Raw genomic sequence first — 13,581 nt, forward strand, 5'->3', positions numbered from 1 at the left:
TTCCCAGGAGGGAGGCAAGAGCTGGGTGGAGCACGTTGGGAGGGAGACCTTGTGTCCAGTGCTCAGGCCCTGGGGCAGCAGCTAAGGAAGGAGAGCAGCGTCATACTGTGTGCGCTGGGGATGGGGAGGGGTCCTGGGCTGGCCAGGGAGATGAGGTTGAGCCGGAAGCAAAGCCAGGAGATTGTGTGTGTGTGTGTGTGTGTGTAGGGGTGTGTAGGGGTGTGTGGCAGTCAGTAACAGGGGGCTGGAGGCGTTGACTTAAGGGCCTGGATTGTGGCAGCAGAACAGCTGAGACTCAGGTGGGCTTGGCCCTGCCAGGTGTCAGGGCCAGGTAGTCTCGGTTTCTTCCTTTAGGACCAGTACAACTGAGGCAGGCAGCTGGTTCCCAGTCCTGTGCTCCCTGACCCTGGCCAGTAGGGTGACCGTTCCCATCACCACCTCCCCTCCTCCCTCCCCACCGGAAGTTCCAGGAGAACTTGAGAGTCCAGGCTGGGAGGCTGGCCGGGACACACTGTTCCCCGCTGGCCCTTGAGCCTGGCCCCGGTGGCGGTGGCCGACCTAAGTTCCCAGCCCACCCCTAGCAGGAGGCCCATCTCAGGCCAGCGATCCCCAGCTCTATAACTGGATCCCTGGGCACAGTGGCTTCCCAGGCCCAAGCAGCAACTCCAGATCCTTCAGAGGAGGAGGAATACAGGGTCCCGGGCTGCCACTCCCAGCAGGACAGATCCTGGGAATCTGATCTCCTGGCCTCCCCCACATCCCCCCCCCCCCCCCCCACTTCCTGGAGCAGCGACCTGCCCCCTTCCCGCCTGCACTTCCAGGGCAGGGCTTCTTTCTCCTCACACCCGCCAGACAGCCTACCCTCCGCCCAGGGGAAACTGCGGGCGGTCTCAGCCAGGCTGCTTCCAGGAAGCCCCGGGCCAGGCCCCAGCATTGTTCGGACCCTTCAGCCCGGCCAGCGCCCCCAGCTAGCGGGACACCATGAAGTCCAGCGGCCCGGTGGAGAGGCTTCTCAGAGCCCTGGGGAGGAGGGACAGCAGCCGGGCCACCAGCAGGGTAGGAAGACCCCCCACACACATACCCCTGCCACCCTGGGCCCTGGAGGTTGGGCTAAGGAGGCTCCCTGGTAGGGTATGGGTGGGCAAAGAGGCTAACTCTCATCAAGGTGATTTCGCGCTTTCTCAGCCTTCTTCCCCTTGTCCCGCATGCGAGCCCTCATCAGGGAACTCCTTGCAGAGTGCAGGGAACCGATGTCGGGGCTTGAGTTAGAGTGGATCCTGCTTGTCTGTTCTGGCTGCTCTAGCCCTGGCCAGCCCTACCCACCACCTCCCCGCAAAACCTGAGCTCCAGGCATAACTCCCCCGTAAGGCTTTGCTCGGAGTCCCCAGGGAGCAGGGCAGTGGGGAGCAGCTGCTGCCGGGTGGCAGAACCCAAGGGTGTTAGGGAGGGAAGTGCTTTCGAATGTGGACAGCATCACAGTCTTTGCCGCTGATGCCAACATGTACCTACGGCTCTTATGTGAGTCCAGCAAAATGGCACCAAACTCACACAAGTTCCGGAGCCAAAGGTGCTGCCACCTCAGGCCCTGTCACCCCCTTCTCCTTTCCCCCCAATTGTCTTTAGCCTCACCCCAAAAGTAGCAGCTCAGGACAAAAGAGATGATAACCCTGGTGGCAGGGTAGGGGTTTGGGGAAGAGGCAGCAGGGGCTTGAGACTCCAGAGTAGCAGAACAGGTACAAGGGAGGGGAGGCCACGGGACCCAGATGTTCCCAGACCCAAGGGTGGGAGGGGCAAGCCCTTTGTGGTGGGGACTGTGAGGGGCCAGGGCCACAAGGGGCCTCCAGGCTCCCCCTGCACCGCTGGTGGGGAAGAGCCCAGCAGGGCCTCTGCCCCTCCACGCCCATACACTTGAACTTGCCGGTGACGCAGCAGCTGGATGTCTTTCCCCAGGGTCATGCCTCTTCGCAGCACTGCCCCCTTACACAATTGCCGTCTGCCGCCTCAGTGCACAATGAGTAAACATGTTGTTCTGGCCATCGGGGAGGAGGAGGCATGTCAGCTGCCCAGAGCGTGGGGACAGCGCGAGCTAGGGGAGGGCCGCTCCTGCCAGCGGCTCCGTATGGGTGTCAGGTGCCGCGTGACTGGCCTGCCCCCAGCAGGGGCAGGGCAAGGTGGAAGGAGAATCAAGGACAGCCCACCCCCAGAGGAAAGGTCCTGGTGTTTGGGGTGACAGTGGCCTCCAGGGCGTCACATACAAGGGTTACGTGGGGAAGGGGGTGCTCAGCGGCCCCATGCGGGAGGAGCTGACCCAGGGAAGGTGGTGATGCAAGGGGTCAGATTCCACGCACTGTGGAAGCCAGGCCCCCACTGCCAGCCCTGAGAGGTCTGTGGTCAGATTCCATCTCCCACCTGGGCAGCTGGATCTGGGCAGAGGAAGGACTGAGTCCGGAGCAGCGCCCGTCCTAATAGGCCTTGGCCCAGTTCCAGGGAAATGAACCCACCGCGTCCTCACACATCTGTCTGTCCACCCTTCCACCCCCAGCCCAGGAAAGCTGAGCCACACAGCTTCCGGGAGAAGGTATTCCGGAAGAAAGTTCCGGTGTGTGCAGTGTGCAAGGTGACCGTGGATGGGACAGGCGTCTCATGCAGAGGTGAGCCACGGTGCCCCGGACTCTGGCCCAGAGTGTATCCCACAAGGCCTAGGTGCAGCGCCCCTTCAGAAGACACACCCAGCCCAGGAGACCTGGGACCCAGCCACCACCTTCCCAACGCAGCCTGCTTGCCTCTCCCTTGTCCTGCCCACCCCTGGATCCCCTCACCAGCCCTGCCCTAGGGCAATGATATACCCCCGTGTCACACTCTTCCCTGGAACTCTCAGGCCAGGTTCCTGGGAGCCACAGAGTCCGGGGGAGGGGCCTGGAGGAAGGCCACCCCCCTCACTGTGCCCTGACAGGATGCTGCTACCTCTCTCCCCACCCCTCTAGTGTGCAGAGTGGCAGTGCACAGAAAATGTGAAGCGAAGGTGGGTGCTGGGGTCTACCTGAATGGGGCATGGGGGCAGGAAGGGAGCCGTTCCAGCTGTTCTCCCATCCTCCTGGGTGGGAGGGGTGCTGTCCTGGGCCCTTTAAGAAGCACCCTACTCCCCCCGCCACCCCTCCTCAAGTCCTGGCCCAGGCGGGTGGACAGCGAGCCCGCGTTTGTCTTGGTGCTGTGCCCAGGCTGCAGCTGGCGAGAGGATGGGGGTAGGGAAGAAGAGAATTGAAGAGGAGGAGAAGGAAGACTGGGGCTGGGGAAAGGTGGCTAGAGGGGGGTGGCAAGGTTTGAGAGATTTGGGCAGGGGTCTCAATACCCACCCCTGAGTGGGTCTCATTGTGGGTCTCGGAAACATGTGACTTCTGGGTGTGAGTTTTGGAGGGTCCCCACTGTCCACTGGGGGCCCCAAGGCAGCTCCTCAGGGCTTTCGTGGTCCTCCTCCTCACGTGTGGTGCTGGGGGTGGCTGTGCTTGGGGAGGGGGTCCTCCCAAGCTAGCCTTGGAGCTGGTCGGTCGGTCAGGGAAGCTGTGCACCCGGGGTGTGGTCCCCCGTTGAAAGAGGCCAGTGTCCACCCCAGGCCACAGCCTGCCTGCATGGCTCTATATAGAACTCCTGCCCTGCCCACTGGATGAATGGGGGTCTGTGTGGGCGAGGGGCTGGGAGCCAAGAGCAACAAGTGGGGGGCCCAGGGTGGGGGGTGAGCAAGCAGAGGGAAGGTGCTCTTAAATAGAGGCACCTCGGCTGGGGCTGGCACCCATCGCTAACAGCCCCTCCGCCTTCCTACCGAAGCCCACTGCCGGGGAGCCCATCTTTCCAGAACCCCAGTCTGTTTTTGTTTTTATTTTAATTACTCCCATCTCCTCCCAGGTGACCACGTCCTGCCAGGCCGTGCCTCCCCCGGAGTTGGTGAGTGCTCTAGGAGGGGAAGACAGGAGCCCCAGCTGTGGGTGACCAGAGGGCTCCTGGACCCCAGGGCGTTAACCTTCAACCCTGGGCTGTGGGAAAAATGTCTGAGACGCCTTCTTCTGTTCTGTCCTCCTGGGCCTGTTGGGATTCCCCTGGCTGGAAACCACTGTCCCCAGCTTCAGACTGGTCCCAACTCCTGCCCTAACCACTCCCTCTCCTTTCCTCCTTCTCCCCATCCCCCTCCCAAACCTCCCTCTAGCGGCGAAACACGGCCCCCGCGCGGCGCATCGAGCACCTGGTAAGGTGATGCTGGTAGGTGGGGGGGACGAGGAGCCCAGGGAGCAAGGACGACGCTTTCCAAGGGGGAGCGGTGTCCAGATGCAGCATCTGGTCTCCCCAGGGATCCACCAAGTCGCTGAACCACTCAAAGCAGCGCAACACTCTGCCCCGGTAAGTGGGGGCACCCAGAGCAGCGCCCGCCCCGGCCGGGATTCCGCCTCTGCACCCAGCACCCCTGGACACCCCTCGCGCCCCTCCATGCGCCCTGTCCGCTCCCCCAGGAGCTTCAGCCTGGACCCTCTCATGGAGCGGCGCTGGGACCTGGACCTCACCTACGTGACCGAGCGCATTTTGGCGGCCGCCTTCCCCGCGCGGCCCGACGAGCAGCGACACCGGGGCCACCTGCGCGAGCTGGCCCACGTGCTGCAATCCAAGCACCGGGACAAATACCTGGTGAGGGGCGGGGCCTGCCGGGGCCAGCCAATGAGAGGGCCGGGAGGCCCCAGGGGCAGGGCACTCCCTGACGTCATCTCGTGGAGGTGAGGCTGCCGGGTGGGCGGGGCCAGAGTGTCAGGGGCGGGGCCTGGAGTGGGGGCCCCTGGCCCCACAGGTGTTCGCACCTCCTTCTTTCATGTATTTATTTTAAGGGTTTTATTTATTTGTTGGAAAAGCAGAGAGGGAGGGAGGGAGGGACAGATTTTCGGAGACAGGAACAGTATTTTCTGGTCTCCCACCTGGGTAGCAGGGACTCAGGTAGTGAAGCTGTCGTGGTCATTGTCACAGCATGCCAATGCTGCAGGCCGTGGCTTAACGTACTGCATTGGCCCTGGCAACCTCCTTATTGCAGAGGAAGACTCCGGAGGAGGGTCCGCCAGCAGCACATTTCTGTGCCTGGCTGTCGGAGGCACTTCCGGTCTAAAGTGCTCCCCGCCCCCCATTTCAGCTCTTCAACCTGTCAGAAAAGAGGCATGATTTGACACGCCTGAACCCCAAGGTAGGACAGAAGTGGCCTGCCCCCCTTCCCAATCCCTGCCCCCAGGCACAGTAGCAGCCAGAAGCACTTTCCCACATGACCTATGACTTGTGACACCCCAAAAGACGGGGCAGCACCCATCAGCCCAGGCTAGAGCTGACCCCCCAGTGCTGAGGCTGCTGGCCCTGTGCAGCGGGAGGCTCTGGCCCTGTCCCTTCTGCACTCAGTCCTATCCATGCACCTCCACCGCTCCCCTCCAGGTCCAGGACTTCGGCTGGCCTGAGCTGCATGCCCCGCCCCTGGACAAGCTCTGCTCCATCTGCAAAGCCATGGAGACGTGGCTCAGTGCCGACCCCCAGCACGTGGTCGTGCTTTACTGCAAGGTGGGCGGGCGGCCCCCTTTCCCTCCCCACTCCGGGAAGGGCTCACCCTCAGCCTGGAGCCCCAGCAGGAGCCTCCATCACTGCCTCCCTGTCCCTTTCTCTCTCTCAGGGGAACAAGGGCAAGCTTGGGGTCATCGTCTCTGCCTACCTGCACTACAGCAAGATTTCCGCGGGGTGAGGCTCCCCGACCACACAGGGACCCCCCACCACCCTTCCTCCACCTGGCCCCTTCTGAATTCCTCTCCCCATCCCGGGGCCCAGCTCCCTCCAGAGAGCCCTTAGCATTCCCACGTGCTCTCCTCTGCATGGGACCGCAGCCCCCAGCCCAGAACCTGTGGCAGTCTCTCAGGGCAATCACCAGCCAGCTGGTGGAGACAACAGAGATAGATTGGCTCCTGGCCACAAAAGCTGGACGTCCCACCCAGGGTGTCCCCAGGGCTGTGTCCCCTGCCAGGACTCCTTCCTGCCTCTCACTGATGTCCAGCAGGAGCTGCAGGCCCTGGAAGCCCTTGCTTGGCCAGTGCCTGCTCTGCCTCTACCACAAGCCTTTCTCCCCTCCCTGTGTGTCTATCTCTGTGTCTCTTCTTCTCTTTCTATAAGGACTCCCAAGATCTCATCTTTAACTAATTACGTCTGCAATGATCCCATTTCCAAATAAAGTCACATTCTGAGGTACATAACTTGGAGAGGGATGGGAGTGGACACAGTACAACCCATAGTGCAGCCTCATTGGCCCATTTTACAGATAAGGAAAGTAAGGCACAGGGAACAGTTGCTCAAGGCCCGAGAGAATGTTGTCTGGCGCTTCTGATTCTCTTGATCACCACTCTGGGCTGCCTCTAGACTTGGGGTGAAGGGAGGGGATCCCAGCTCTCCTCCAGCCCCTGGGGCTCAGAGAGAAGAACTGGCACTCAGGATGGGGGGGATGGAGCGCCATCCCTAATGCCCCATGCTGGCCCTGCTCTCCCCAGAGCGGACCAAGCGCTGGCGACCCTGACCATGCGAAAATTCTGTGAAGACAAGGTGGCCACAGAACTACAGCCCTCTCAGCGCCGGTGAGCAGCCTGGGGGCAGGGGGGTGCGCAGAACAGGGCAGTTCCTTTAAGGATGTCTCATGGGTCCCGAGGAGGTGCTGTACCAGCAGCAGCTCCCACACTAGAGGGCAGGTGAGGAAAGGAAGTTGGGGCTTATGGCCTAGAGAGAGGCTGGTGGGACTCCCAGGGCCTTGCTTCCGTGGGAAGAGCTTTAACAGCCTAAACGAAGAGCAGGTGTACAACCTTTACGCCAGAAGCAAAAAGGCGCCCCCCGGGGTGGATGTCAGGCAGAACCTTCTGGAGAGCTGGAAGGGAGGAGGACACATTGGGTAGGGCGTGGTGGTGGTGGTGGGTGGGGGTGTCAGAGTAGAAATGACAGCAAGGGCATCTCAAGGAGGGGCTGACGGTGTGTCCGCTCCCGTCGCCCCGGCCAGCTACATCGGCTACTTCAGCGGGCTGCTGTCCGGCTCCATCCGCATGAACAGCAGCCCCCTCTTCCTGCACTACGTGCTGGTGCCCATGCTGCCGGCCTTCGAACCAGGCACAGGTGAGTCCACCTGAGGGACACCCCCATCCCCCCCTCCTCCCAGCACCCTTCACACACCTTCTCCTGTGTCTCCCTTCCACACACCTCCCTACCAGGCTTCCAGCCCTTCCTCAAAATCTACCAATCCATGCAGCTTGTCTACACATCTGGAGTCTAGTGAGTCCTCTGCTCCCACACCCCGGCCCCCTCTTCCCTGGTCAGCCCATCCCCACCCCTGCTCCTCCATGCATCCCTGCTTTTCTCCAGCCTCCCCTGGGTTCCCAGCTCCAGGCCCCACAACTGAAAAGGCAGTAACCCACCCACAGGAGTCCATTTCACAGATGGGAAAGCCAAGGCCTGCCTTGGCCCACCCTGAGGCAGGCAGGCAGAGGGTGGTGGTGGTGGTCAGGCGCAAACTCTGAGCTCCCGGCTGGCTGCCCCCTGCCTCGGAGCCAGCTCTGCCTTTCCTCCCCTGGCTGCAGCCGCATTGCAGGCCCTGGGCCCCCGCAGATCTGCATCAGCCTGGAACCAGCTCTCCTCCTCAAAGGCGATGTCATGGTGAGGGGTGCTGGGCTTGGAGGAGCAGAGGAGGGGAGGAGGAGGGGACGGCCAGAGCAGCTGCATAGATTGGAAGGTGAAAGGGAAGCCCCCAGATGGGAGGCCACTGCTGTGAGATTGAGGAAGGGGGCCCAGGCAGGCCTGACTTCCAGCCTGCCCCTACCCCACCAGGTAACCTGCTACCACAAGGGTGGCCGGGGGACCGACCGCACCCTGGTCTTCCGTGTCCAGTTCCACACGTGTACTATCCACAGCCCCCGACTCACCTTCCCCAAGGAGCAGCTGGACGAGGCCTGGGCTGGTGAGTCCAGGGCTGGGAGACTTGGGGGCTAAGGTGGGTTACCAAGAGAGGGCAGGCAGGTGGCCAGGCCTGGTGGTACGGGCCCAGGACCTGGCCCTTCACCCATGCTCTCTACCCTCCTACCCATCCACCTCCCAGACGAGAGGTTCCCCTTCCAAGCCTCGGTGGAGTTTGTCTTCTCCTCCAGCCCTGAGAAGATGAAAGGTAAGAATGCAAGGGGAAGTGCCAGGACAATGAGACAGCCTGGCCAGCCCCGGAAGTCCTGTACACCAAAGTGGCTTCTCTCCCCACAGGCAGCACCCCCCGGAATGACCCCTCCGTTTCTGTCGACTACAACACAGCAGAGCCGGCAGTGCGCTGGGACTCCTATGAAAACTTCAACCAGCACCACGAGGACAGCCTGGATGGTGGGTGTGGCCTGGCTGGGGGGCGGGAGGCATGTTGCCCACACTTTCCCTCCCCCAAAAAGACACTCCTGGGCCCCTCTCAGCTGGAGTCTCTTGCTCCCTCATTAACTCTCCCTGTCTCTCCCTCTTTTCTGCTCACCGCTACTGCCCCTGCTTCAGGCTCCCTGGCCCATACCCGTGGTCCCTTGGACGGCAGTCCTTACGCCCAGGTGCAGCGAGCCCCCCGCCAGACCCCACCCGCACCCTCGCCAGAGCCCCCAGCACCCCCACTGCTCTCGGTCAGCAGCGACTCGGGTCACTCCTCCACACTGACCACGGAGCCAGTAGCCGAGTCCCCCGGCCGGCCCCCACCGACAGCTGCAGAGCGACAAGAGCTGGATCGCCTCCTGGGGGGCTGTGGGGTGACCAGTGGGGGCCGGGGGGCTGGGCGGGAGACGGCCATCCTGGATGATGAGGAGCAGCCCCCCGTGGGCGGAGGGGCCCACCTGGGATTGTACCCTGGCCCTAGGCCCGGCCTCAGCCGTCACTGCTCCTGTCGCCAAGGCTACCGGGAGACCTGCGGGGTCCCCAACAGTGGCGGCTACTACAGGCCCGAGGGAACCCTGGAGAGGCGACGGCTGCCCTACGGAGGCTATGAGGGGCCGGCCCAGGGCTATGCCGAAGCCGCGGCTGCCGCTGCGGTGGAGAAGAGGCGCCTGTGCCGCTCTCTCTCTGAGGGTCCGTACCCCTACCCCACCACCGCTGAGCTGGGGAAGCCAGCCAGCGGTGGGGACTTCAGCTATCGCGCCCCAGGCTACCGGGAGGTGGTCATCCTGGAGGACCCGGGGCTGCCCACCCTCTGTGCCTGCCCTGCCTGTGAGGAGAAGCTGGCGCTGCCTACGGCGGCCCTGTACGGGCTGCGGCTGGAAAGGGAGGCTGGCGAGGGATGGGCAAGCGAGCCTGGCAAGCCCCTGCTGCACCCTGTGCGGCCTGGGCACCCGCTGCCTCTGCTAGTGCCAGCTTGTGGGCACCACCACACCCCAATGCCCGACTATGGCTGCCTGAAGCCACCCAAGGCAGGAGAAGACGGGCATGAAGGCTGCTCCTATGCCATGTGCCCCGAAGGCCGCTATGGCCATCCAGGGTACCCCACCCTCATGACCTATGGCTATGGAGGAGGTGTGGTGCCCAGCTACTGCCCAGCCTACGGCCGGGTGCCTCATCATAGCTGTGGGTCTCCAGGCGAGGCCAGAGGGTATCCCAGCCCTGGTGCCCACTCCCCAAGGGCTGGCTCCATTTCGCCAGGCAGCCCGCCCTACTCACAATCCAGGAAGCTGAGCTATGAGATTCCTGCAGAGGAGGCAGGGGACAAGTACCCACTGCCTGGGCACCTGGCCTCAGTGGGACCCTTGGCATCTGCAGGTGAGGATCACCAGAGTGGGCAGTGCCCAGGGTGGAGGACAGTGGGGAAGGCCAGGCGGCACAGGATAAGGACAAACAAAGGTGGGCTAAAAGCCCTTCCTGCTCACGGGCCTCCCGCTTCCTACTTCATTGCAGAGTCGCCTGAGCCCGTGGCTTGGAGGGAGGGCCCCAGCGGGCACAGCACACTGCCTCCGTCTCCTCGCGATGCACAGTGCAGTGCGTCCCCAGAGCCATCTGGGTCCTCCACACCACTGCACACGAGCAGCCCCGTGCAGGGCAAGGAGAGGTATGCAGCTGGGGCCCCCTTGGGGCCTCCTGATCCAGGCAGGTGCTAGGAGCCTGCTGCACTCACCATCTGCCTTCTCCCCACAGCACCCGGCGGCAGGGCTCCAGGTCCCCCACTCTGGCACCTGCGCAGAGACTGAGTCCTACTGAGCCTCCTGTTGTCCAGGGAGGCACAGACAAGGTTCCTGAGCCACCAGCAAGGAGTGGGCCTCCTGAGCCTCCAGCCTCGAGCCCCTTCACCCCGACCTCCACTCCCAGCTCGCCCAGCGACTGGCCTCAGGAAAGGAGTCCCGGCAACCGCCCAGCCAGTGCCAGTCCTCGGGGCCCTGTGCCCACCACACTGCCCGGCCTGCGCCACGCAACCTGGCAGAGCCCTCGAGGCCCCCCGGACAGCCCAGATGGTTCCCCCCTCACGCCTGTGCCTACCCAGATGCCCTGGCTTGTGGCCAGCCCTGAGCCACCCCAGAGCTCACCCACACCTGCCTTCCCCCTGGCTACATCCTATGACACATCCAATGGCCCTGCCCAGCCCCCGCTGCCTGAGAAACGCCACCTGTCAGGGCATGGACACCAGCCAGGGCCCTGGGGCCTAGAGCAGGCGTCACCACCACCAGCCAAAGGCACCAGCCACCATGTCACTTTTGCACCTCTACTCCCAGATAATGCCCCACAACCTTCAGGTAATCTTTGAGAGTGGGGTGGGAAGGTCACTTTCAGAGCTTTCCTCCAAGAGAAGCAAGCCCTGGGATTAAATCCAAGCCCTCCCTGATCCAGAGCCGTCCATGCCAGAGAGCCAGAGCAATGTCAAGTTCGTCCAGGACACATCCAAGTTCTGGTACAAGCCGCACCTGTCCCGTGACCAAGGTGAGACATGAGCCTGGCTTGCCCAGGCTTCTCTCTGGTTGGAGCCCTGGGCTCCTACCCCTCCTGGCTCCACAGTCAGCTCTCCTGGGTTTTAGGCCCAAGGAGGTTAGATTCAACACTGTACAACCCCATTGCCGGGGAATACTGAGGTCCCACCCCAAGACTCCTGGCAGTGGCTACCTGACCTGGGGCCCAGCCAACCTCCATGCAAACTCTGCTCCCCCTCTTACCTGCAGCCATCGCCCTGCTGAAGGACAAGGACCCTGGGGCCTTCCTGATCAGGGACAGTCATTCCTTCCAGGGAGCTTACGGGCTGGCCCTCAAGGTGGCTACACCCCCACCCAGTGCTCAGCCCTGGAAAGGTACAGCAGCACCGAGCTAAGGGAGGGGACCGTACCAGAGGCGGAACCATGGCTATTGGTGGGGGAACCTGAATGCTAAAAGCCTTGCTTCCCTCTCGCCTGCCCTGCTCCTCTCAGGGGACCCTCTGGAGCAACTGGTCCGCCATTTCCTCATTGAGACTGGGCCCAAAGGGGTGAAGATCAAGGGCTCTCCCACAGAGCCCTACTTTGGTGAGATGCAGGTGTCTGGGGCTGTCTTGGGGGAGTCAGGGGGAAAGCTGAAGCCCATGTGGGCACATCAGGATTGTTCTCACCTTGTTGCCCACAGGCAGCCTGTCCGCCTTGGTCTCCCAGCACTCCATCTCCCCCATCTCCCTACCCTGCTGCCTGCTCATCCCCAATAAAGGTGAGTGTCTGTACGCTGCCTGCTCGCCATCCCACCCTACCGTCACAGTGCAAGCCTCCCCTGGGGTGCCCAAGCCGCCCAGTCCTGAACTCCTAGGACAATGCCTCTGCCTCCTGACTGGCTCCATCGACCCTCATTTCCCTCAGATCCCTTGGGAGAGATGCCAGAGGCCCCGGTGCCCACCAACATGAGCACAGCAGCGGATCTTCTGCGACAGGGTGCAGGTAGGGACTCCCCACCCTGCTTCCTCTCGTTGGCCACCTTGGGGGCTGCTGGAGATTCAGGGTCCAGAAGACTCTGCAAAGTGTAGGCTGTGGCAGGTGCACTGCATCCTTGACGATGACAGGAGCAGTGCAGGGGGTCTGGGTCAAGGTTCTCCTGTCACAGGAACACAAGAATCACAGGGGACTGGTGCCTTGTCCAAATGCTGCACCTCACGCCTCTTTTCATGATCACTGCCCCTGTGGATCCACTGGGATCCAAGCCCCATAAGTGATCGCAATGCATTCCGACAGCACTGGCTAGAGAATATGTGAGAGTGGGCTGACCCAGGGACCCCCTCCCTGACCTGGCTTCTGCCCTGGCAGCCTGCAGTGTGCTCTACCTGACCTCAGTGGAGACGGAGTCCCTCACAGGCCCGCAGGCCGTGGCCCGGGCCAGCTCTGCAGCTCTGAACTGCAGCCCACGCCCGACACCAGCCGTGGTTCACTTCAAGGTTTCGGCCCAGGGCATCACATTGACAGACAACCAAAGAAAGTACGTCTGCATCCCGTGCCCCTGTGGAACCCCCCCGAGGTGTGAGGCCTCCATGGCCAGCGGTGACCACCACCCCTCCTCCTTACAGGCTCTTCTTTCGCCGCCATTATCCAGTGAGCAGCATCACCTTCTCTAGCACCGACCCACAGGACCGCAGGTGACCTTCACCCCAAGCTCCTCCTCCTCCACTGCCTGGGGTAGGTGGGAGGGGGAGGCTAACCTTCATGGCTCCTCTCCTTTGCAGATGGACCAACCCGGACGGGACCACCTCCAAGTAAGCCTTCCCCGGGAGCCCGATTCCTTTGTCTCCGAGACTGGCGCTGCAGTGAGCCCACCCACAGCAGGATGACTGCTGATGTCCCTCCCATTCTGGTTGTGTTCCCTGCCTCTAGGATCTTTGGTTTCGTGGCCAAGAAACCGGGAAGCCCCTGGGAGAATGTGTGTCACGTCTTCGCAGAGCTTGACCCAGATCAGCCTGCGGGCGCCATTGTCACCTTCATCACCAAAGTTCTGCTGGGCCAGAGGAAATGAAGGAAGGCCACGCGCTCCCAGCCCACGTCAACACCGCACCCTCCCGACAACCCACAGCTCTCACCTCCCCCTGGCCTGTCCCCAGGAGGCCTGGGCACAGCGCCCTCCCTCAGGAGTGGGGAGTGGGCGTTGGCCTGGGACGATGATCTCCTTCCCACCCCAGCCTGCTAAGCTAAGTGGATGGGCCCATGAGATGACCTTGCATGTGAGCAGATGGCAGAGATGGGCATGTGATGGGTGAGGAGGCATCGGCAGCTGTGCCCCGCCTGTGGGAAAACATCAGCCCTGGAGGGCAGTTGGGCCCTGCCAGCTCCACCCAGCTGCAGGTCCCAGCGTGGCAGGGAGAGGGTGAGGTATGGGGGCAAGTCATTCCCCACTCTGCCCCCTCTGAGCAGAGACCACAGTGGGATCACAGAAACGGGGAAAAAGAGAGTCTATTTTTGTCTAATAATAAAGAGTTTCTATATACTTTGGAGCTGCAGTCATGCTTCATTCACAGCAAGGCCAAAGCCTGGGCTCTCCCATAGCCAGACCCACCAACACCCTCCTCCAGGGTCTCCAGCTTCCCTGCAGGCAAGCTAACCTCACTCCCTCTGC

General features: G+C 62.5%; 1 protein-coding gene across 2 annotated transcripts; it reads left to right on the plus strand.

The window, feature by feature from the left end:
- Positions 1–430: 430 nt before the first annotated feature.
- On the plus strand, positions 431–13,456 carry TNS2 (tensin 2). Of its 2 annotated transcripts, none has more exons than XM_040979442.1 (29): positions 431–1,056; positions 2,543–2,651; positions 2,985–3,022; positions 3,901–3,939; positions 4,199–4,237; positions 4,340–4,389; positions 4,500–4,671; positions 5,162–5,212; positions 5,452–5,574; positions 5,684–5,748; positions 6,546–6,629; positions 7,043–7,155; positions 7,251–7,311; positions 7,617–7,692; positions 7,864–7,993; positions 8,132–8,197; positions 8,287–8,400; positions 8,560–9,801; positions 9,937–10,087; positions 10,174–10,766; positions 10,861–10,950; positions 11,187–11,312; positions 11,430–11,522; positions 11,620–11,697; positions 11,844–11,921; positions 12,285–12,453; positions 12,542–12,610; positions 12,698–12,727; positions 12,846–13,456. In XM_040979442.1, exons 1-29 carry the CDS (start codon positions 982–984, stop codon positions 12,982–12,984), a joined length of 4,263 nt encoding a protein of 1,420 aa, XP_040835376.1. In that variant the 5' UTR covers positions 431–981; the 3' UTR covers positions 12,985–13,456. The 2 variants fall into 2 exon arrangements, with proteins under 2 accessions (XP_040835376.1, XP_040835372.1); XM_040979438.1 differs by having other exon boundaries at positions 982–1,056; positions 9,895–10,087; positions 12,846–13,323.
- The last annotated feature ends 125 nt before the right edge of the window (positions 13,457–13,581 follow it).

This window comes from Ochotona curzoniae, unplaced genomic scaffold (genome assembly GCF_017591425.1).
Source record: "Ochotona curzoniae isolate NIBS_2020 unplaced genomic scaffold, NIBS_Ocur_1.0 contig_1014, whole genome shotgun sequence".
In the NCBI taxonomy this organism is placed as follows: Eukaryota; Metazoa; Chordata; class Mammalia; order Lagomorpha; family Ochotonidae; genus Ochotona; species Ochotona curzoniae.

What these genes read in the sequence shown, in the direction of transcription:
- TNS2 (XM_040979438.1), top strand. Translation starts at nt 982, where the DNA reads ATGAAGTCCAGCGGCCCGGTGGAGAGGCTTCTCAGAGCCCTGGGGAGG. An exon ending in ACAGAAAATGTGAAGCGAAG is followed by an intron (nt 3,023 to 3,900) that starts GTGGGTGCTGGG and finishes ATCTCCTCCCAG; the next exon opens with GTGACCACGTCCTGCCAGGC. An exon ending in TGACACGCCTGAACCCCAAG is followed by an intron (nt 5,213 to 5,451) that starts GTAGGACAGAAG and finishes GCTCCCCTCCAG; the next exon opens with GTCCAGGACTTCGGCTGGCC.